This window comes from Felis catus, chromosome C2, assembly GCF_018350175.1.
Source record: "Felis catus isolate Fca126 chromosome C2, F.catus_Fca126_mat1.0, whole genome shotgun sequence".
NCBI classification, from domain to species: domain Eukaryota; kingdom Metazoa; phylum Chordata; class Mammalia; order Carnivora; family Felidae; genus Felis; species Felis catus.
The window spans coordinates 77,491,104-77,512,624 of record NC_058376.1 but is presented as its reverse complement, the minus strand read 5'-3'; the positions used below and the strand labels follow the sequence as shown (position 1 = coordinate 77,512,624).

The window sequence follows — 21,521 nt, the reverse complement described above, 5'->3', positions numbered from 1 at the left end:
ATAATATCGATATCTGGGGGAAAAGTATTGCAGGCAAAAGAAACAGTGAGTACCAGAGTCCCTAACAGAAAGATGCAGGGAGGTTAACACCTGATAGGTCTGATAACAGTGTTCCTGGGGCAAATGAGGAAGGATATGACTCATAGGAAAGGAGACTGAACAGGGTATTGATCCTACAGGGCCATGGGTCAAGGACTTCGGCATTCTCTCTCAGTGAGGTGGAATGTCATTGGAGTTTATTTAAGGGACATGATCTTCTTTACATTTTGAAAAAATGACTCCAGCTACTGTGTTGGAAACAGAATACAGAAAGGCAGGCTAGAAGCAAAAGGACAAGTTGAGATGCTATTACAACCATCCAGGCAAGAACTGGTAGTGACTGGCTCACAGCAGAGATGCAGTAGAAACTGTATAGAGTGTAGGCTTATTTTGAAGTTAAAGCCAAGCCAGTCCATTTTCTTGTTTTGTTTGTTTTTTTTTAAATATTAATTTTTTTATCAATTTATTTATTTATTTTGAGAGAGAGAGAGAGAGTGAGCATGAGTGCGATGGGGCAGAGAGAGGAGAGAGGATTCCAAGCAGGCTCTAACATGGGGCTCCAACTCATGAACCATGAGATCGTGACATAAACCGAGGTCAAGAGTCAGACGCTTAAATGACTGAGCCACCCAGGTGCCCAAGAGCCAAGCCATTTTCTGACAACACGGATATAGGAAATGACACAAAGGGAAGACTCAAAAATGACTCCAAGTTCTTTGGTCTGAGCAACTGGATATTTGCTGTTACCATCAATTGAGATGAAGGAGGTTTGGATAAACACATTTGGGAAAAGATCAGGAGATAAATTTGGTCAAGTTAAATTTAAGAAGTATATTAGATGAATAAGTGGAGGTACAGGTTGTTTTCTTTGACAAATTTGTCAGCCGATGACAGCTGGACATGTGCCACGGATTTATTTTTCTGCCCCCCTTGCTCATGGCCACGGCAAAAATGCCAGTTGAAAATGTCCCATTGCTACTTCTGTACTCAGGGTTCTCAATGAGAACATTGATATCTATGCCAAAGGTTCTTATCATAGTTCCCCAAGAAATGCCAAGTCTTCAGACACCAGAGAAAGGCTGAGGGCTCCAGAGTCCATATCTACTCATACAAAATGAGACCTTTCTTTTTCTCCACACTGTGCTATTACATACGGTCCACAGCTTAGGTAGAGTTCTTCAGCTTCTATCTACACTTTCTCTCTCCTCAGGCTGAGACAGGCAACTGTTTGAACTGGGCTCTTAATCTTCCTCTTCATTCATCCTTCACCCTTCAATTCTGAGTGTCCCTTGTTCCCTAGTGCCGCCTTTTACCTTAATTCAAATATTCTCTTTCTGGTCTGGGTCTGGCACCATGCTCGGGTCATTGTGAAATTATGATAATTCTTATTAATTCCATACTAGGGGGGAGGTCAGATTAAAAGAGAGATAATAAGGCCAGGAAAGCTGTGATGTGTACCTGGAGTGAAATCCCAAACTTAATGAAGACCCACTCCATGCATTAATCACTGTCTATTTGAGTACTGATGGAGAAAAACTGACTTGATTGTGTAGCACAAAATATAACACAGCAATGATATACTAAGAGTCCACTAATTTACTACTGAAATATCTTCCTGACCAAAATTCTTTCCCCACATTCATTCTTCTGCCTATTTGTCCTTTTTCAGGCTATATTAATTGATTTCTGGGAATTCCCACTAAATAAAAGAATTGTTCCTAAGTTTGATTTTTAGAATTAAAAATATTTCTGATGTTTCCAGTTGATGATCCAGAGCTAAAATCGACTTGATTTCAGAGTTTCTTCATATGGAGGTGGGGGTCCTAATGTCCCAAAACATGGAGCAGGATACAGTTCAGGGTTTTGAGTTTGAAGGTGAATTCCAACAGTTGAATTCACAGCCACTTCTGTCCCTGGAAAGAAAAAAACGGGGACTTGTAATCTTTCTAGTCAGCATAAAACAGAAGTACAGGAACTGCCTAATAAAATCTGGCATTTCTTGGATCACTAGAGCAACAGAAAATTATTTGTACCCTTGAGAAAAAATTTACAACTATCTTGCTCTCTACAGTGATAGGTTAGTCACTATAGCAAGAAAATTTGCTCTCGTGAACAGATTATATCATCATTGACTAACCCATCAAGAAGCATTTACATTTTAGCAGCTGAAAGTAGGAGGGATGCCCTTTTTGGTAGATTAGAAGATAAGATTCCTGTAAATACTATTGGTATTTTAGCTAATGTTTCCTTCATGGGAAATGCAAATTTCAATACAAATATTTAAATATAATGTCTGAACTTCATTATTTTAGATTTATGCTCTGCAAACTACAACTAACATAATTAAACATTTCTCTATAATAAATAGTAAAAACGTTAACTTGTGCAAAGTTTGCACTTAAAGTACACACACACAATAAAGAAAAAACATTACAAAAGTTTTGAAAAATGCTTCAAAATCAAAATTTTGACTTTATTATTATTTTTAAATTTTTTATGTTTATTTTAGAGAGGACAGAGCATGAGTGGGGGGAGGGGCAGAGAGGGAGAGGGAGGAATCCAAAGCAGGCTCCAGGCTCTAGCTGTGGACACAGAGCCTGACAAGAGGCGGTGGGGGGAAGGGGGACTCAAATTCATGAATCCTGAAATCATGACCTAAGCAGAAGTTGGACGCTTAGCTGACTGATCCACCCAGGCGCCCCAAAATTTTAACTTTTAAATTATGCACACTAGACGCCATTAAATATCAAAAACAAGCATTTTCTTCCTCAAACTGATCACTTGGAGAGATGAACTTATTTCAGTACCTCTTTTGGAAATCTCCTATTAGTATTCCCTTGAAAGACTGTTACTATTTTTGAGTTACAACAGGAACCAACAGTAATATTTCATAACGACATCTCTCCCTCTCCCTTTATATATATATATATATATATATATATATATATATATATATTAACCAGGGTCTTCGGCTGTCTTGAAATGATTTGATTCGTTCTTTTCAAAACAATAACAACTATAAATTTCAGTAAGAGCTTTAAATTCACCATTAAAGAAAAAATAAGCCCTTGAAATAAATCTAGCTCTTTGACCATTTTTTGTATATTGAATTTAATTGGAACACAGCCTTGTCATTCATTTACATATTGTCCCTTTTTGCATTACAATGGCAGAGATGAGTAGTCCCCACAGAGACAACTGGCCTGCAAAACCAAATGTGTTTCCTATCTGGCCCTTAATAGAGAAAGTTGGCTGACCTCTTCTTCAAGGGTTAAAATGTGATACCACCAAGGAGATCCCAAAGAAAATGACACAATTATCAAAACACCTTAAGGAATAGTTACATGTTAAGCAATAGCTGTATCACTGGAATCCAAACGCAGGTTGCTCAGAATCTTTACCTTGGAATGAATAATGTTTATTTGGAATCGTGAATGTTCATATATTTGTATTTGTATTCACTGGCTGGGAGAGCAGAGTAGAATAATTCAAACATTAATATAATCTATGAGGGGTAGAGAATGTTGAATGGAAACCTGGTTCAGCACTTTCTGGAGGAATTATTTATTTAATTGAATGATCTACTCTTAGGCTATTACATGAGATTTCTGTATGTCAGTTTTCTCCTATGCAATAAAAGGATAATGTCAGTATCTATGTCTGTAAAAGAAAGGCTAAATGAATTTAGAGTGTTTAAAACAAAACCCGATACATAATAATTATCCATTAATAACTAATTATCATTAGTAGTAGTAGTAGATATATCAAGAACTCTACCATACGCCAGGAATATGCATGCATTTTCTTTTATTTACAATATTATGTTCTAATTTATCTTATTTTAATGGTTAGATATTTAATCATTATCATTATCAACATAGCACAAGATTATTAAACAGAATAATTTGTGGAGTTAGAGGCTTTTGCAGTTAGGAAACTTAGGATGATGTAAGCTAAGTCTGAGGCACTGGATAAAACAGTTAACATTGGCAAAGCGTATTTGCCCCAGCACCTCCCTGCATTGTGGGTACTGGTGCTAAGCATTGTCCATTTCCTAGGTGAACTGCTCCTGGTATATCTAGTAGCAAGTCAATGGTCGTTTAGCTATCATTCTGCCTGGAGTGGTTGATCAGATTAACTTGAAAATATTTAGCTCAAATTTATCTCTACTGCTGCTATTATCAATATTGTGCTTCTGGCAGATGGATATTAACAATTACTCTCTGTGGTAGGTAAGTTTTATGTTATCGTCTTACTACAAATTTGGCCGTTGCTCTTAAGCCTGTTATGAAAACCACAGGGCATTCATTTGATAAACATAACTAAGTCCATGTGCTCAGAAAGCTTTTGTGAAATCAAACATATATCAGTTTTTAATTTTTTTCAAAGCAGGTTTACAGGCAATACTGGTACCCTCCACTTTCCGAATGTTCGCATTACCCCACTTTTGTTTTATGAAAGACGTCCATTAGTAACTGCTTTTGCTAACCGAAAGAAATTCAAAGAGGGTTTTTGTTTTTACAAAAAAGGGTGAAAAGCGAATGATGTTCAGTATTTGTTTCGCAGTGAGCCACTGTAGAGGCAGCTCTGAGCAGGAGAGTGGCCCCAAGCAGCTCCTTCCCTGGAGCTACACTCCACCTCCCAACATCAAGCCACCATGGCTTTGAAATGTGTCTGTGAGCATCTCTCTGTGCTTTATCTTGACCTCCTTTGTGCATTCAGTAGCAAGGTGTGTTCTAAGGAATCAGAAAAGACAGGTTATTTTGGGGGTCTGGAAACACTCAAAAATTTTTCCATATAAATTAATGGTAATCGCTTCTGTAAGTCTTTTCCGGCTTATGAAAGGCTTGCTTTCAGATAGCGGGGGATATCTGTATCCTATGAAGGGAGCGGTGAGCAGACATAATTTTTATGTTCTGACAAATTAAGAAGCTGGAAGAACTCAGTTAAAATGCCTGCAAATATCCTGTCATTTTCTATGGAACTTCTGGCGAAGGTATGAGTTTGTTGTTGAATTTTGTAAAACCAATATACTCACTGCTGAGTTTTTATAGCCAGAGTTCAGATTTCCCACATCGTTAAGAGCAGTCCCGTTGACTTGCCTTATTGAACCTGCCCCTTCCACCTCTTTCATCTCTTTTCATTTCTGTATCTCATTCCTTCCTCTTCTATCAGAGTGGTGGACAGTGCCTGAATTTCAGTCACTGTTCTACTATCAGCTAAGTGCCTTGCTTCCCTCATCTTTAGAGTGTTCAGAATGATAGTGGACCCCTCGTAAGGTTGTAGAGAAGAATAAATGTGACCAGAGATGGTAGTACAGAGCATGGCACATGGTAAATGCTCAATAAATTGTGAGCTGTTACTATTATCATGCCCTGAAAAGAAAGCATGTGAATGAAATCTCCCTCTTTCCTTGCCTAAAACGAGTCACAGAATATTTACATGGAGAACATAAAGTATACAGAAATAACACTTCAGAAACCATCCTAGGGGCACCCTGATGGCTGTTAGTTATGTGTCCAGCTTCGACTCAGATCGTGGTCTTACGGTTCATGAGTTTGAGCCCCATATCTGTGCTGTTGGTGCAGAGCCTCCTTTAGATCCTCTGTCTCCCTCTCTCTCTGCCCTTCCCCTATTCTCTCCCTCTGTCTTTCAAAATAAATAAACATTAAGAAAAAAAAAAAAGAAACCATCTGAAGATAAGATAGGATCCGGGAGAATTGGGGGAGGAAAGGAGGGGCATGGAAGGGCAGGCTTCTTCTCTGTCCCTGTCCAGTTCTCTTTCCCCTCCCCAATTCAGAACCCTCCCATTTAATCATTGCTGAAAGGTTAGTACTTCTATTTACCCTGAAGTAAGAAAAGGGGAAGATTATCTCTGAAATTGCAGAAGAAATGGGGTCAGGAAGATTAGATGTGAAAGGCAGCATTATTGAGGAGATCAGCCCCCAAGAGGAGCTAAGCCAAGATGAGTGTCTTCAGGAAGGGTGTCAATGTGGGTGCTCACCTTGCTGGCTTCTCAGGAATAGCATGGGATCTGTTTTCTGCCCTGTTAGAGCTAATAGGACCCAGCTCTGAATCACATAGAATGGAAAAGCAGTCAATATAGATTTTATAGCAATTTATTACTTTAGTTAGATAATGGCAAGGATCTCTCTGCTATGCTGTCAATAATGGTGGGGATCTCTCCTCTATGCTCTCAAATTTTCTTTTCTAATGAACACTAGATTGCTTTTTCTCCCTCAGGCCCTTAGTCCTTCTCTCACCTACCAGACCCCAAACGTTTTTCTTTTCATTATCCTTAAATGTCTTGCTTTCTCATAAATAAGAGTTTTATTCAGCTTCAAAACCTTATTTTCAGTGAAAACTTATTTTCATTATTTTCAGTAAATTAACAGAAAAATTTTTGTTTATAAACAAATTTAAAACTTCTTTGCCATTTTTTAAATACAGATTTAATAAGCAAAACCATTAAACTGACACACTCAAAACTTTCTTAAGTCACTTGTATTTTCTCTCTGTTCAGCCTGTCTCACAGTCCTTGATCTTGGGGTACAGATGGTTATGGAGAATTTTAATGATTTTCTTTTCCCACTTTACTAAAAATTTGCATACATTCCTTTAAAAAATCACTTTCTGTTGCCCAATGTGGGTTCTCTCAACTTATACATTTGAAGGAGGGAAAACCTGCAAATCTCTTGTTTTCTGTGGACTTTGCAGATAAGAAGGATCTTAAAAGCATCATTAAAATAGGTAAGGCAAGGTAAGGCCATAAGACAACATTGAAACAAGAAATCATGTCTGCCCCTAACACAGGTGCTGAGTTAATTCTAGAACTGCTAGGGTCTGATGACTGAAAGAAGGGGTGAGAGGTCTCAGAGACCGCTTTATGGACAACCCCATTCAGGAAGGCATAGGACTTTGAACAGGTCCTTCCTAGGGAATAGCAGGGATGCTAAGGGAAAACGAAGGATCCAGGAGATGAGTCAGGGGTAGCAGGGGAGGGTGATAATGGGAAGACAGACTATCTAGGAGACCCCTGGGGCTGAGTCTGACTCAGAAAGTCCTGACTTTCTTTTGGTCCCCCTCTTTCTTTCTTTCCCTAGCAGTACCACCCTTCCTCCTTACCCTCCAAGGGGGTAGCAGAGAGATTTTTTTCTCCCTTTATGGTGCGCAAATAATTTCATTGTGATATGTTATGGACATGGAAACATAACATGTTTACACACTGTTTACGAGGATCCCAGGCCACACATTTGCCTTTCTCTCTTGGATATTTCTAATTGAGATAATTGACAACTTGGTGGGGTGCCTGGGTGGCTCAGTCGATTAAGTGTCCGACTTCAGCTCAGGTCATGATCTCGTGGTTTGTGGGTTTGAGCCCTGCATCAGGCTCTGTGCTGATAGCTCAGAGCCTGGAGCCTGCTTCGGATTCTGTGTCTTCTTCTCTCTCTCTGCCCCTCCCCTGTGCTATTTCTCTCTCTCTCTCTCTCTCTCTCTCTCTCTCTCTCTCTCATAAATAAATAAATAAACATTTAAAAAAAAAAGGTCATTGACAACTTGAGCCATAATAATATTGCCTGGAATTGCTAGTGAGAGAAATCCCCCATTGTACACATTTTAACAGCACTCAAGTTCAGTCTACTCTACCTTTCCATAGTCTGTCAAAATTCTCTTCTTGGCTCTTCAGTTGAGGGCAGCTTCTATGGGACCCTGAGAGTCAAATCTTGGATCCACAGATCAGAAGAGCAGAGCTGTTTCAACTAATATATTCAACAAATAGTGGCAATAGAATGAGATAATTTTTGAAGAAATAAAATAAAGATCTAGGAAGAAACCCGAGTTTAATAGAGCAAATCCAGTTCTCTCCATTAAAATGTTTTAAATGACCCATTTCCGACATTTTGTATTCAGGAGGGAATTTGCTATCTTCCCCTTTGTGCTCAGAGGGTGGCAGGGAGTCCAGAAATCTTATTTCATATTCTCGCGTCACCATTATCTTTCAACTGGGTTCTCATTTTCCTCTGTCCTCTGACCTGAGACTGTGAGGAAAACACAGGTGAAGCCCCATACCCAGCCATGTAGGTGTGTGAATCTGGCAGTGACTGGATCACCTTGAAGCTGTGAGCACATACTCTATGGGGTACTGTGGAGATTTGGGTCCTGACCTCCCCTGTAGCCGTAAAAAGATCCTGTAGTGGTTCTTCATTTCTCTTTTGGAGGAAACCTCTTTTCCCAGAAACAGTAGATCGAAAGAATCGTTTGTCAGGGGAAATGAAAATGTAATGGGGATCCAGTGGGGAAACGAAATCCAGTCTGGGTCTGGGTCTGGGTTTCAGAATGCCTTAAAAAATTGACTCTCTGGGATGTGTAATACACAAATTGCTAGTCAGAAAGATATCACTAAAGATCACAGGGAATACCACTTCAAAAATTATTCTGTTGCAATTTTTTTTCAAAGAGAGAGAGAGAGAGAGAGAGAGTGAAAGAGAGCACAAGCAGAGATGTGGCAGAGGGAGAGAGAACCCCATGCAGGTCAGGGATCATGACCTGAGCTGAAATAGAAAATCAGATGCTTAACCAACTGAGCCACTCAAGTGCCCCTGTTCTATTTTTTTTTTTTTTTTTTTTTTTTTTTTTTTTAGAGAGGAAACACAGGAATGCAAGGAAGCACAACTCTGGGAGCCACATTCACATCCAAGACTGTGTGAATAGCTGTTCACTGTCTGTACAGCTACTCTGAGCATCCCTGAGATAGGATAGATGGGTGGGAGGTGGGATAACCTAACACCCAACTAGGCAAGGGGAAAATAAATAAATAAATAGAAATGGGAAACTGAGCCTCTGGTCCTAAGATGGAAAGCAACAAAAATGAGTTTTGTAATTACTTCAGCGAGGGAGAGTTTATGTGTTACTTGAGCAAAGTAAGATTCAGTGAGCTACCAGTGGGATTAAGGAGGACCCAAGAGAATGAGAAAGGGGATGTGGATTCTGGAGAGTAATCCCTACCGTTGAGGAATCACCCAGTGGAAATGTCTGGAGGTTTGAGATACCAGGCTGTACTTAGCACAAGGGATGAGGTGACTAAGCCATGAGTGTCTTGCCCAGATTTCTGCTGGCTCCCTGCCCTCAATTATGGACAACTTGAAGTCTATTAGTTGACTTGCAGCAAAGGCCTATGTGGTATATTTATCCAGCACAGTGACAAAAGTATATAACATCCTTTGGGAGAAATAATAGCCACTTTTCCAGGTTGGTTTTTAGCAGTTAGAAATAACATCCAAGAAGCCCTAATCTTGTGCCTAGCACTTGGTAGATGTGAAATAAACTGTGACTGTATTTTTTTAAAGAACCATTTCTTCCCAAGTATATTCTTTTCCTGTCCTTAATGACTTCAGGGTCATATAGTAATACAGAGAATGTGATTCTAATGCCCTGCATTTGATATGATTATATTCAGATTATTGCAGTAATCGATCATGCTTGACACCTTCTCTCCCAGTCATACCTGTCTGTTGAAGCAAGTTCAGGCAAATTCAAAAGCATATGTGTAAACCACCACACAGGAAATATAAAACATCAGATAAATGGGGATATAACTATGGCAAATCAACTGCGTTAAAAATGATAACAGTATAACTGGGTAGCTTACTTATTAAGAGGAGACATTTTTAAAGATTCAAGACAGTCTAGAAAAGAGTCTTCTTCTGAGTAAGTAAAGGCTAAGAAGACCAGAGAAGATTCTCCTCTTTAGAAACTCAAGTCAGGTTGGAAGAATCACAATTGCATTTATTTGTTAAACATCTCAAATTAAATAAAGAAAAATAGACCAATGTGGCCATGTTGACCACTTTGACTAATAAAATTTATTAGAATGTCAGTGACCCGATTTCCTCCTATGCTTAATAGAATGTGTTCAATTTTAAGAGAAAGATTATTTTTTCATTGGAGACTTTAATTATCCTTCCCCAAGTAACCATTTCTCAAATTGACATGTGTTTCTTCCATTAAATATAACTTTTTAAAAAGTCGATAATAAATACAATCCCTAAATCTTAGAATACCAAGTTTTGATATTAAAACATTTAAGCTAATTTTTTACCCCACTTTTTATTTAGCTGTTAGTTTTCTCAGGGCATGCCCTGTTCCATCTATTAAAAATCTTATGCTGGTCCAAGTTCCTGGAGGGTGGCTGTTAATCTCCACCACACCCTCCCAAGGCAACTATGGATGGTGTACAAAATAGCATCTTAAAGGGAAAGTTTCACAACAGATGGTCTGGTTGAGAACAATGCTTAACACAAATAAATAAACTATGATCTGTGACCTCCCAGATCAGTTAAGTGATAGTTCTATTACTTACAGCTAAGGCTGCAGCTACAAATAACTCTGAAAACTTGGATCCATTCCTTACTCTTATGTAAACTAGAAAATAGCAGAAAGGGCATGGTTTTGGGGGTGGGGGTTGGAAGCAGGCAGGATCAGGGTGCTACTTGTGTGTCTGGAGAGAAAGGACATGGATATTGACATCCGCCTGCCCGATTCCAAGTATTTCAGGCTGTCCATTGGTAGCAGACAATCTGGAAAGTGTGGTTCAATGTCATTGCAGATAAGTGAGGCATAGAGAACTTAGTAAATGAGACTATGAACACAAGGCAGGCTAGACTTACATCAAGGGCTCAGAGAGACTATTCTGTACCTTAAACTCTACCACTCACTTGGAGTGACAAGCCCTGTGTCTCTCTTCGCTTTTGTGTATTGACTGAGGAAATGTTTAGGTCTATCCTTGTACTAAACTACGAGTCATTTCCCTAAGTCACATTTCCGGGCAGGCGGGGGATCCTCCTTCTGAAGTTATCTCATGTAGACTTTCTCCCCAATGAATTCCTTTGAGTCTCTAATAAACTATGTTTTGTTCTCAGTTCACCAATCTGCTTTCCAGAGGTTAGTTTTTCAATTCACTACAAACCATTAGATTTCTAACAGGAAGTCTAGAAGTATGCAGACAGCTCACCATAAACAGGGTCCAAGTCTCCAACAGCAAAAACAGCCATAGTGCGTCTTGGGGAATCAATTCGAGGTCTCCGCAGCCAGCAATGGAGGCAGGAGAACAGTACTCCACAGAGAAGAGCCACCAGGAAAATCAGCAACAAGAACCTGATGCCAGAAGAAGCAGCAGAGGAGTAAGTAAGACTGCTGCTACTTCCTGGAGAAGGGGCAAGAGCTTCAGGAGCTAGGATGCAAGGTTCTGTGAGGCAGGATTCCTTGAGCAATCCCCTGCCACACCTCATCCATCCTCACTGAACCAGGAATATTCCCTGCCGCAGAGTGGTGGATCTTGCCAGGGGGTAATGATCATTTCCTCTGGAAATTGGAGGGGTGTTCTAAGGAACGGGGTCTTTGTTCCTTCATTCATTCATTCATTATTCCTTTCTTTCAGCCAGCCAGCCATACATTCAACTAGTATTTAAGCAACTGAACAGGTTCTAAATGTTGGGGTTGGGGATTTAAAGGTGGACAAGACAGGAGCTAACCTTCTAATTGAGAGAACTGATAAACTTGCTTAGAAAATATGGAAGTCATGTATGAGGAGATTGATAACAACTGTCTTATAATTTCTGAAGGACTAGCTTATAAAAGGCAGCGGTTTTATTTTGAGGGTTTTCAAGACTTTTGGAATCAGTAGAGGAGTCATGTGGTGGAGATTTCAAGAGAAAGAACAATTATTTTACTGTTACATGTCTCTAATTTGGGAACAAGGTATTATTCCTAAAAATAGCTAAGTTCCCTGTCACAGGAAGTACATCAGTAAATAGGGGACAATAAACTGAAAATGATGTTTCCACATGTATTACATGACCCCTAACATTTCCTTAACTATGATTTCATGTGCCATCTCAATTATTTAGGACACAGAGTGTATACATAACACCAAAAATTTATCACAAATTGGGATGTCCTTACCAGATATACCAGCCATTTGTGTATTGATCTTTATAGTTTATGCACCTGGTGGTAGAAGGACAATAGTTAGTGCTGGACCTCTAGCTGGTCAAAGCCTATTCTTTCAGACCATGTTATCCGTTCTGACCCTACCAGTTTCCCTGGAACAATACTCACTGCACATCACACCCCGCCCCAGCACAATTAAGCAAATGTATACAGTGTGCCCGCTTCATTCAGGACACTAAGAATACAGGTAAATGTGAAACTATCCGAAACATACATAGATAATTGCACTTTAATAGGTTTGATTATCGAGTTACATATATGGTTGAATATTGAGAAAGTAGTGACTAACTTCCCAGGGCTAACATGTCATAGGTATTAGGTATTAGGCAGATAATCTTCCCACCATTCTGTTTATCCAGAGACCTAGACTGTTTTAAAATGCAGTCACCTGGAAAGTTTAAAATCTGTTAACCTTTAATATTTTGGTAAAAAGAAGCAGGCTGGAAACCAGCTTGGAGGAAGAAATTGGGAAAAAGGGAAAATGAATGAATGTGGGTACATGTGCCGTTTATCAAGGAATGAGAAGCTGATGTCTTCAGTCAGGATGGACAAATCATTTGTGTGTCTAGGCACGATTAAATCATTCTGGGACAAGTTTATCTACTTATTTTTAGTTTTCAAAGAGAGAGAGAGTGCAAGAGGGGAAGAGGGGGAGAGACAGAGAGAGAGAGAGAGAGAATCATAAGTAAGCTCTACTCTCAGCATAAAACCTGACGTGGGGTTCATCACAGGGCTCAGTCCCACGACCTTGGGATCATGACCTGAGCTGAAATCAAGAGTCAGATGCTCAACCCATTGAGCCACCCAGGTGCCCTTCTTGGATAAGTTTTAAAAGATCACACGAAAACAAAATTCAAAAAACAAAAACAAAAACAAAAAAACAAAAGAAAACAAAAACAAATGAACATACACATTTAAAAAAAAGAAAAAAAAAACAAAAAAGAAAACAAAATCTGCAGTGTGATTTTCAGGGGGTTTCACTCCCCAGGTGTAGATACCTCTGTGATATTCCACTATGCCAGGCATGGTACGCTGAATGTAGGTTTGCTGACAGCATTTTCTCATACTTCAGTACATGGACCATTATCAAAGTATTCTGGGATTAAACAGTGGAAACCTGTTCATCACAGCTCGATAAGCTTGTGAGTTGGAGCTGTACTTAATCATGGCTACTTCAGTCTTTGTTAAAATAACACCCAGTACTTTTCAGCTTGAAAGCACTCATAACTGTCAGCTAATTTATTGCTCCCAACATCTCCAAGGAGGCAGTGTGTCATGTTTATCATCACACTAGTCAGAAGTGACTTTTTAACAGTTGTGAAGTGTCAACATAAAAATTTTACCCCAAATATTTAATAGGAAACTTAATCACCCAGAGAACAGGTTTTTTTTTTTTCCCTTTCATTTTTTGTGTTTTAGATTGTGTGTGTTTGTGTGTGTGTGTGTGTGTATGTGTTCACCTAGAGTCACAGGTTCAAAAGGCTCGGAAAAAATGGCAGCTGAAGTATAACTTTAATAAAGCATCCTAAGACAAGCAATCATCAACAAAGCATTTAAAAATATTAATGCCACATCCTTATAAAAGATTGTTATCCAGTCATCAAAAAGAATGTAGATTCATATTTATAATTAAAAGCTGGGGCGCCTGGGTGGTGCAGTTGGTTAAGCGTCTGACTTCAGCCAGGTCACGATCTCCCGGTCCGGGAGTTCGAGCCCCGCGTCGGGCTCTGGGCTGATGGCTCAGAGCCTGGAGCCTGTTTCTGATTCTGTGTCTCCCTCTCTGTCTGCCCCTCCCCCGTTCATGCTCTGTCTCTCTCTGTCCCAAAAATAAATAAACGTTGAAAAAAATTTTTAAAAAATAAAAAAAAATAAAAGCTTTGTGAAGTAAAACGATATAGAGGGCTCAATTCTACTTTGTATATTTTCTTTCATACAATTACAATGATTTCACAAAATAGTTATTATATAGTAGTACACTCATATACACCAAATTACTAACAATGCTTCCTTCTCTGGCAGATGGTATCATGAGGCTCTTTATCTTTTCCATATTTCCATACTGTTTGAATATACGATGTATTATATTTATAGCCATACAATTTTAAATATTATCTTAAAAATATATAAATCTTAAATATGTAGTACCCTGCCTTAGATGGATGTGGGGGAATTCTCTTGTGTCCTAGCCCAATAAAAGAGAAGAAGGTTCCTGTCTGGAATCTTAAAATCTGAGGGCATGATCAGAAGTGTGGATTTCTTCATCTTCCTCCATTATAAATCTGTGCTTACCCTCCGTACATGTAAAAATAGACCATATCCTTATCAGAATGTCAATTCTAAAGATTAACTACCTCAATTTGTTTCTCAGATCTAATTTTTGAGCCACTCAATATTTGTTTCCAGTGATAGCAATTATCCAAATTGACTTATTTCACTTTCTCTTTCTGATCCTCTGCACCCACAGGTGCAGTTTCTGATATGCCCTAAATACAATGGCCAAGAAGCAATTAGCTGGACAAATGCTAAGTGATTAAATAATTTCAGAATTGCAGGCACCTTTGGGATCATTTCTTTCACTCTCAGAATTTTACATACTTTACAACGAAAACCCAGAGTAGGAAAGTCAGTGGGGAGGTCACTAGCTGGCCAAAGAATGGATTTATTTATTAATTTTTAATTTTTAATTTTTAAAAAAATGTTTATTTATTTTTGACAGACAGAGAGACATAGAGCACGAACACGGTAAGAGCAAAGAGAGAGGGAGACACAGAATCTGAAGCAGGCTCCAGGCTCTGAGCTGTCAGCACAGAGCCTAACATGGGGCTCAAACCCATGAACTGTGAGATCATGACCTGAAGGGAAGTCAGACCCTTAACCAACTGAGCCACCCAGGTGCCCCAAGGCTGAAGAATTCAAACCAGATTACAGGTCTTCTGACTCTGTGTGCTTCCCTCCTACCCCCCCCCCCCCCATTATTTCCATGTTTTTCTCAAGGTCAATTTTTAAAGATTTTTCTTTTTTTTTTTCATTTTTTTTTTCATTTTAAGTAGGTTCCAAGCCCAACGTGGGGCTTAAACTCATGACCCTGGGATCAACAGTCTTATACTCTATTGACTGAGCCAGCCAGGTGCCCCTTAAACAGATTTTTCTTAATTCTTAAAAAAAAAACAGTATCTAAACTGTAATAATGTTCTAATTGCTCGAATTTTAGATGCAAGATAGTCAGTGTAGGAAAAGTTGCAATTTTAAAAAATGAAGTTACTATTTGGAGATTTATATATGATTGGTCAAATTGGGAAGATGCCAAAAATGAAAAAACGATCAGGAGAAATGAGAACCAACTCTGATGCTTAAGAAAGATGTTCCCAATAATCAGAGTTCTCTGGAAGTGGTTGCTGATGCACATCATTTCTGACCCTACTGGAAGGCGATTGTCCTTCTCTGCTTGGGTGTTGTGGAGATGATTCTTCCTCTACAGAGATGATTAGACTTATTGATCTTTATTATTCTTCTCAGTGCTGAGATTCTGTGGACCTAAGATTAACTACCATTTCATTAATTTGATAAATTCAGGAAGAAAACTGCAGAGTCACTCTGTTGGCTCCTTTGCTAGAATCGCCCAGAACTTCCTGTGCCAGGCATTCTTCTAAACCAGTTATATAACTTCAGGGGAATTAACTCGCTTTCCAATTTACAACGTTATTAGGTAAGGTCACAATATTATAATCCTCATTTTACAATTCAGAAAATTCAGTCGGGGAGACATTAACTGGCTTGCCCAAGATAACAGAGCTACAAGTGGGAGAGTCAGGCTTCACATCCAGACCGTCTGGCAGTGGAGTCGGTGTCTCCTACCACCATGCAGCAACCCCCCCCCCCCCCCCCCCACCGCCCCGGGAACAGTAAAAGCCGGCTCTGGCCTCACATTACTATGTGGAGTCCTGCCTGAATGCATTCAGTATCCTGTGCTCTGAAATGTTTCAAAAATATTAAAAATTCCCCCCCCAAAAAAGAAAAAAATAGAAATGAGAGTGTGGAGGGTCTCACACAGAGAGACTAAGCCAAGAGTGAGATCATTTTTTAAACTGAATGTAGTATGTAAAATTAGAACCCAACTCGAGATCTGGCTTAACCTTTCTAGCAGTGAAGAGGATGAGAGGGAGAACTGGCTATATGGTATCCTCTAAAATTAACAAAATCATGCAGCATTACTCACCAGATGCACAACTATTCCTGGAGTAGACACCAGGGGAGAATTCAAACTATGGGGCTTTATGAAGAGGGTACTGTGGGCAATAGGAGCAGTGTTTTTCATATGCCCTTAGAGTAAATGCAGTAACAAATTTCATGGGTCCTTTCTTTTTTAAACCATTCCTTAACATAGGCAAAAGTGAGATTTAGCTACAATAGTCTGGGAGAGAGATAGGTGCCATATCATATCACCCAGAGACGGGTGACTTGACTTAATTAATTGAGGGGAGGTTGTGTAGTATCTAGAAGAATAGGTGAATCATATATCCCTCAGGTATTTCTGCCAGTGTATCATTTCATTTAATATTAGACATACAAGGGGTGTCTGGGTGGCTTAGTCTGTAAAGCGTGCGACTTCAGCTCAGCTCATGATCTTGCGGTCCGTGAGTTCGAGCCCCGCGTCAGGCTCTGTGCTGACAGCTCAGAGCCTGGAGCCTGTTTCGGATTCTCTGTCTCCCTCTCTCTCTGACCCTCCCCCATTCATGCTCTGTCTTTCTCTGTCTCAAAAATAAATAAACGTTAAAAAAAATTAATATTAGACATACAATATAGTTTTGTAGTGCAAAATTATAGCACGTATACAGTAGTATAATAGTACATACAGTATACATATGTGTATGATACATGTGTATAGTTGTAATATAAAATTCTGGACTCAGGGGTCAGTCCTGGGTCCAAATCCAAGCTCTGCATTTTACTTGCTTACTTTTGAGAAAAACACTTCACTTCCTCAAACCAGGTTAGATGGCGACATATTAATCAATTAATGCAATCTGTTAATGCAATTCATTTACAGAATCCTATATATGTATGATCATATTTATCTTTTATAAGTTACCTTTTTTCTGGACATACACACACATCACTGTACTTGCTTATTTCTGGGAGGGTAAAGGATTAGGCATGTAATGGGGAGGATCTATCAAGTTTTTTTCATATGCTAACTTACAGCATTTAAATTTTATACAAAGACAGCCTAGCAATGCGTTGTTCATACTAAAGAAATGCTGTTATAAAAATAAATTGAGGAGGTTAGATCAGAGAAAATACGTTTGAAAACAGATTTAAATAAAACTAATCATCTCTCAAACACCTTCCTGTGGTGACAAAAGATTTGGGAAAGCATCTTCAATGTATAGTTACTTAATCCCACCTGCGATACCAGGTACGTTCTTGCCTTCTCTTTTTATCTTCTGCTAACTTGCATTTTATTTGAACTAGTGTCTTATTTCCATTCAAAAGAAATGGTATTAAATAGTGACAAATACAACAGACATTTACATGCAAAGTGAGGTAGCCAAAAAATTGTACTTAAGTACTAATTGAAACCCTGCGTTAATTTGCTGCTGTCTCCCTTTGAGTCTCCATTTCTTTATGTGAAAAGGAGACCAGTGGCCTCAGTGACTCTAAAGGCAGCTTATCAAGTTCCTCAACAGTATAGTTTCCTATCATGTTGATTGGAGAATTACGTTCAACATTTATGAGCCTTTCCAATTATGAATTTCTTTTTCTCTTATTCTGGGTCAAAGGCAGAAGAGATTAGGCAAGATGAGGCAGCCAGGAGGTCCAGAGTTAAGTAAATACATCAGTCATCAAAACCTCCATTATGCCACAAACACCAGAAGACAGAAAAAAACAAGTCTAAGATCAGAGCAAAGAAAGAACAAAGGAGAGCAATGGAAAAGCTGGAAGAACAGCACAGACTTAACATGCAGCTTATCAATAATGAGATGAACCACCAAAACCAAGTGAATGGTTCCAGGGCAGAGGAACGCATTCACATAACATGGCCCCTTAATTTGGAGGCAATGCCCAGGCCTTGAGACTGTGGCCTTGAGGGTAACTGGCAACGATAATTGAAAACAGTTAGTTGGCAGTGAGGGCTACACCCAGGAGAAGACAGTGCTTGGCAGACATGCTTTTCTGACACTTGCACGAAGTCACAGTGCATTACAGTTGTCATTAATCAGCAGCAGTGTTATTAATGGCACTTTCTCCTCATTTCCCGAATAGAATTCTGGGAACCATTAAGTCTATAGCACAAAGAGTGAGAAAATTGAGGCAGTTATTCACGTAGTATACATCAAAAGCACTTTGAAATATACATATAATACAGGTTAGAATTTTTGTGAGTTTGCTTCTATTTGAAAATGAATATGCAGAAAACTGCAGCCCACTATCACCGTGACTTAGGAGTGTGGATGCAACCATAGATGACGTTGTGATTCTTTCATGAACCTAAAGAACCCTCAATACCTCAGTGGTGGAGAATGGAGTAAGCAAAAATACCTAGAAATCAATGAGGCCCCATATATTTAACAAAGCCAATCATAATGAAAGTGCATCTTTTTTCCACGTTTAGAAAAATTGAGCCATTTGCATTTAAAAACAATTTACTCTTACTTTGCTTGCATGATTATAATCATGTGAAACCCATTTGGGGCTTCTCAAATGACTTGAGCCTTATTTATTCTTTGAATTTTGAAAATGCTAAATAAAAACATGGAGCCTCTTGCTATTTACTTACATTTCCTTTTCTTCACATGGTGGGTCCGAGAGCACCAACTGAAACACATGTTTAGAACAATGAAACCCGAACTTCTCATTAGTCTAATCCTTTAATACAAACGGCGCTTAGAGACAATGTGGGTTTATATCATTTCGTTTGTTTTTTTAATTAAAAGCTCTGTTGCAGAGTCTATTATTGGTGCACAGAATTTTAATTGAAAAATAAAAATCTCTGGATAGATCCTCTAGCTCAGCAGTGACAGGGGATATACATTGTGAGCCAGATTCCTATCCTACACACCCGTACAGATGGATGTGAAAATGCCTTTTGTTCGTTCTGCAGGCAGATTTGGCTTGCTCTAAAGACCTTTTTTGCACCTTGCATTTTTTCTTTGTTTTCACATTTTAGCCAGAGGAAGGAAGTTCATTATTTGCGAGTAGTATTTTCACACAAAGAAATCAAGTTCCCTACCTGAAAACAGAAGTCCATTCCATTAGCATTAATGGGTGTTAAATATATGCATGAAGAAGTGACTTTAACTAGCTCTAAGGGGAAGGTCGATTTAAAATTACATGACATTCCAGTTGAGATTTACTTTTCTCTCTTTATCAAAGAAGAGAGAAAAAGTAATAACCTTGATTGCTTTGTTTTAAACAACCCAAACCATAGGAATTTCAATATAATTATCTTAGTTCTCTGTGTTGAGCCTTGCAGGTTACAATAACTCACATCACAGAGGAAAGAAAGTACTCCTTCCTAGAGGTTTTGTTTGTAGGTTTGTTTTTCCCTTGAACTGAGACTCTTTCAAGAAAATCTTTACAAGTCATTTATATGTAGTCCTAAAACTTGGGTTAAGGAGATCAGTGTAGTATTTATTTTTCTGGACTATACCACACAAATAACAGAACAGATACGAAGTTGCAAAATTTAAAATGATAGGCTTGGGAATTTTTGTGAGACACGTCTTTTTTCCCTTTAATCCCGAATGCATCCTCTTCAGCACCTTATATTTACACCACCACGTTTATCTGGGCAAAGAGATTTGTGGAGTCGCAGATGGAGCCATGAATTGGCCATCAGAGAGCATGGTAATGAACAATTTATAAGCACAGAAAATGAGTTGCACTCTCTTTTGCTAGAAATGCTGCAAATAGATTTGCATACTAACTGAGAGGAAAATGAACATTCAAATTTTGTTCATAAGGAAAGTTTATTTATGAGTAGATGAAATCATTTGGGATCCAGCTTAACAGATAAACAAATAAAGCCCGCATTTCAATTTCAAGTCACTTCCTAGACTTCTTGGGTGCTGCACCCTACCTAGCAAGGGGTCCACAGTCTTATATTATTACCACCTCGCTGCCAATGCATTAGCTGTCAGGCTTCGGGCTTATCGTGAAATGGTGAGCAAAGTCTTAATGTATTTCAGACCTAAATCTTTCAGATACATTGCGTTTAAGTAACACAGATACAGAGATGCGGGTATTAGTCTGAATGAGATGCTAGAGCAGAGGAGCCAAAATAAACTCTAAGATGGTTCAGTCTACATTACTCAGCACTGAAAAAAATGGTCAAGCCTTAAGTACAGTTGCAGGCAACAGTAAACATGTCTTAAAATGAATCCTGCCGCAGCAGTTTGATATATCAATAACATTTTTTATTTAAAAAAATTCACAGCCTAGTAAAGTTAAGCAAAGACTAAATTGCATCATATTACTTCAACAGCAACAGAACTGATACAGATACAGAAGAAAGAAAACTACTGTCATGGACCATTTTGTTTTCTGTATCTCTGACCAGTAAATATAATAAGTCATAAGATGCTGGTAACGCTTTCTTAAACGGAATCTTCTAAATCTAAGAGTAGTTAAGGTACCCAAAGAACAAACTATCACAATCAGATTCTTAGAGTACCTCCAAAAATCTTTTCCCGAAAAGAGAGATGGTTACCTGGAATAGTGGCAAACACGAGGTTCCCATTTTTGAGATGACTGATGTAAAATGAAAAGGTCTGGATCTCACCATACTTGAAGAACAAGCTGCTCGAAACTGGTGTCTGGCCGTCTGTGTTGATCTCCCTCTTTTCCTAGAACTTGTTAGCCTCTAAGTTATGCTTCCTACCAGAGCACTCATTAATGGTGCTCCTTGTGACTGGTAACATGCACGCTGGGGCAGGCATGTTGGGTGTGTGCGCACAGGTACACAGAGTTCAAGGAATTTCAATGTAAGGTCAGAACCCTGGTAGTTTGTCAAGTCCTTAGAAGCCAGGGTTATACATGCTGACCTGCAAAACCAGCTGGCTGCTTAAATTACTCAGGTCATTCAAGAGCATGTTTTATTCCAGGGCATTTCTGGGTTTTATACAGAATCTGGTACCTGGAATGTTTATTTAGTTTTCTTCCCTTTGTTGATCCTTTTTGCTCCTCTTTTTCTACGTATCATTTTCAGTCCCAGGTCTAACCCAATCTTGGGCATAAAGCCTTCCTTTTCTCATCATGACCACACCCTACTTTTAAATTTTTTTTTTCAACGTTTATTTATTTTGGGGACAGAGAGAGACAGAGCATGAACGGGGGAGGGGCAGAGAGAGAGAGGGAGACACAGAATCGGAAACAGGCTCCAGGCTCTGAGCCATCAACCCAGAGCCTGACGCGGGGCTCGAGCTCACGGACCGCGAGATCGTGACCTGAGCTGAAGTCGGAGGCTTAACCGA

At 39.1% G+C, this 21,521-nt stretch overlaps 1 protein-coding gene across 2 annotated transcripts; it reads right to left on the bottom strand.

Annotated features, from left to right (window-relative positions):
- Positions 1-927: 927 nt before the first annotated feature.
- Positions 928-21,022, bottom strand: TMEM207 (transmembrane protein 207). 2 transcript variants are annotated; one of them, XM_045037147.1, is made up of 6 exons: positions 20,759-21,022; positions 18,827-18,864; positions 12,001-12,045; positions 11,051-11,193; positions 6,044-6,110; positions 1,834-1,952 (listed from the first exon to the last, which is right to left on the bottom strand). In XM_045037147.1, exons 1-6 carry the CDS (start codon positions 20,831-20,833, stop codon positions 1,895-1,897), a joined length of 426 nt encoding a protein of 141 aa, XP_044893082.1. In that variant the 5' UTR covers positions 20,834-21,022; the 3' UTR covers positions 1,834-1,894. The 2 variants fall into 2 exon arrangements, with proteins under 2 accessions (XP_003991878.1, XP_044893082.1); XM_003991829.3 differs by lacking the exon at positions 6,044-6,110 and having other exon boundaries at positions 928-1,952; positions 20,759-21,008.
- Between the last annotated feature and the right edge of the window lie 499 nt (positions 21,023-21,521).

Excerpts from the sequence above, each read along its gene's own strand:
- TMEM207 (XM_003991829.3), bottom strand. The coding sequence starts at position 20,833 with ATGGTGAGATCCAGACCTTTTCATTTTACATCAGTCATCTCAAAAATG. Across the intron at positions 18,865-20,758 it reads CGTGTTTGCCACTATTCCAG|TTGGTGCTCTCGGACCCACC; the intron begins GTAACCATCTCT and ends CATGTGTTTCAG. Across the intron at positions 12,046-18,826 it reads CCATGTGAAGAAAAGGAAAT|GTGCATAAACTATAAAGATC; the intron begins GTAAGTAAATAG and ends TTCTACCACCAG.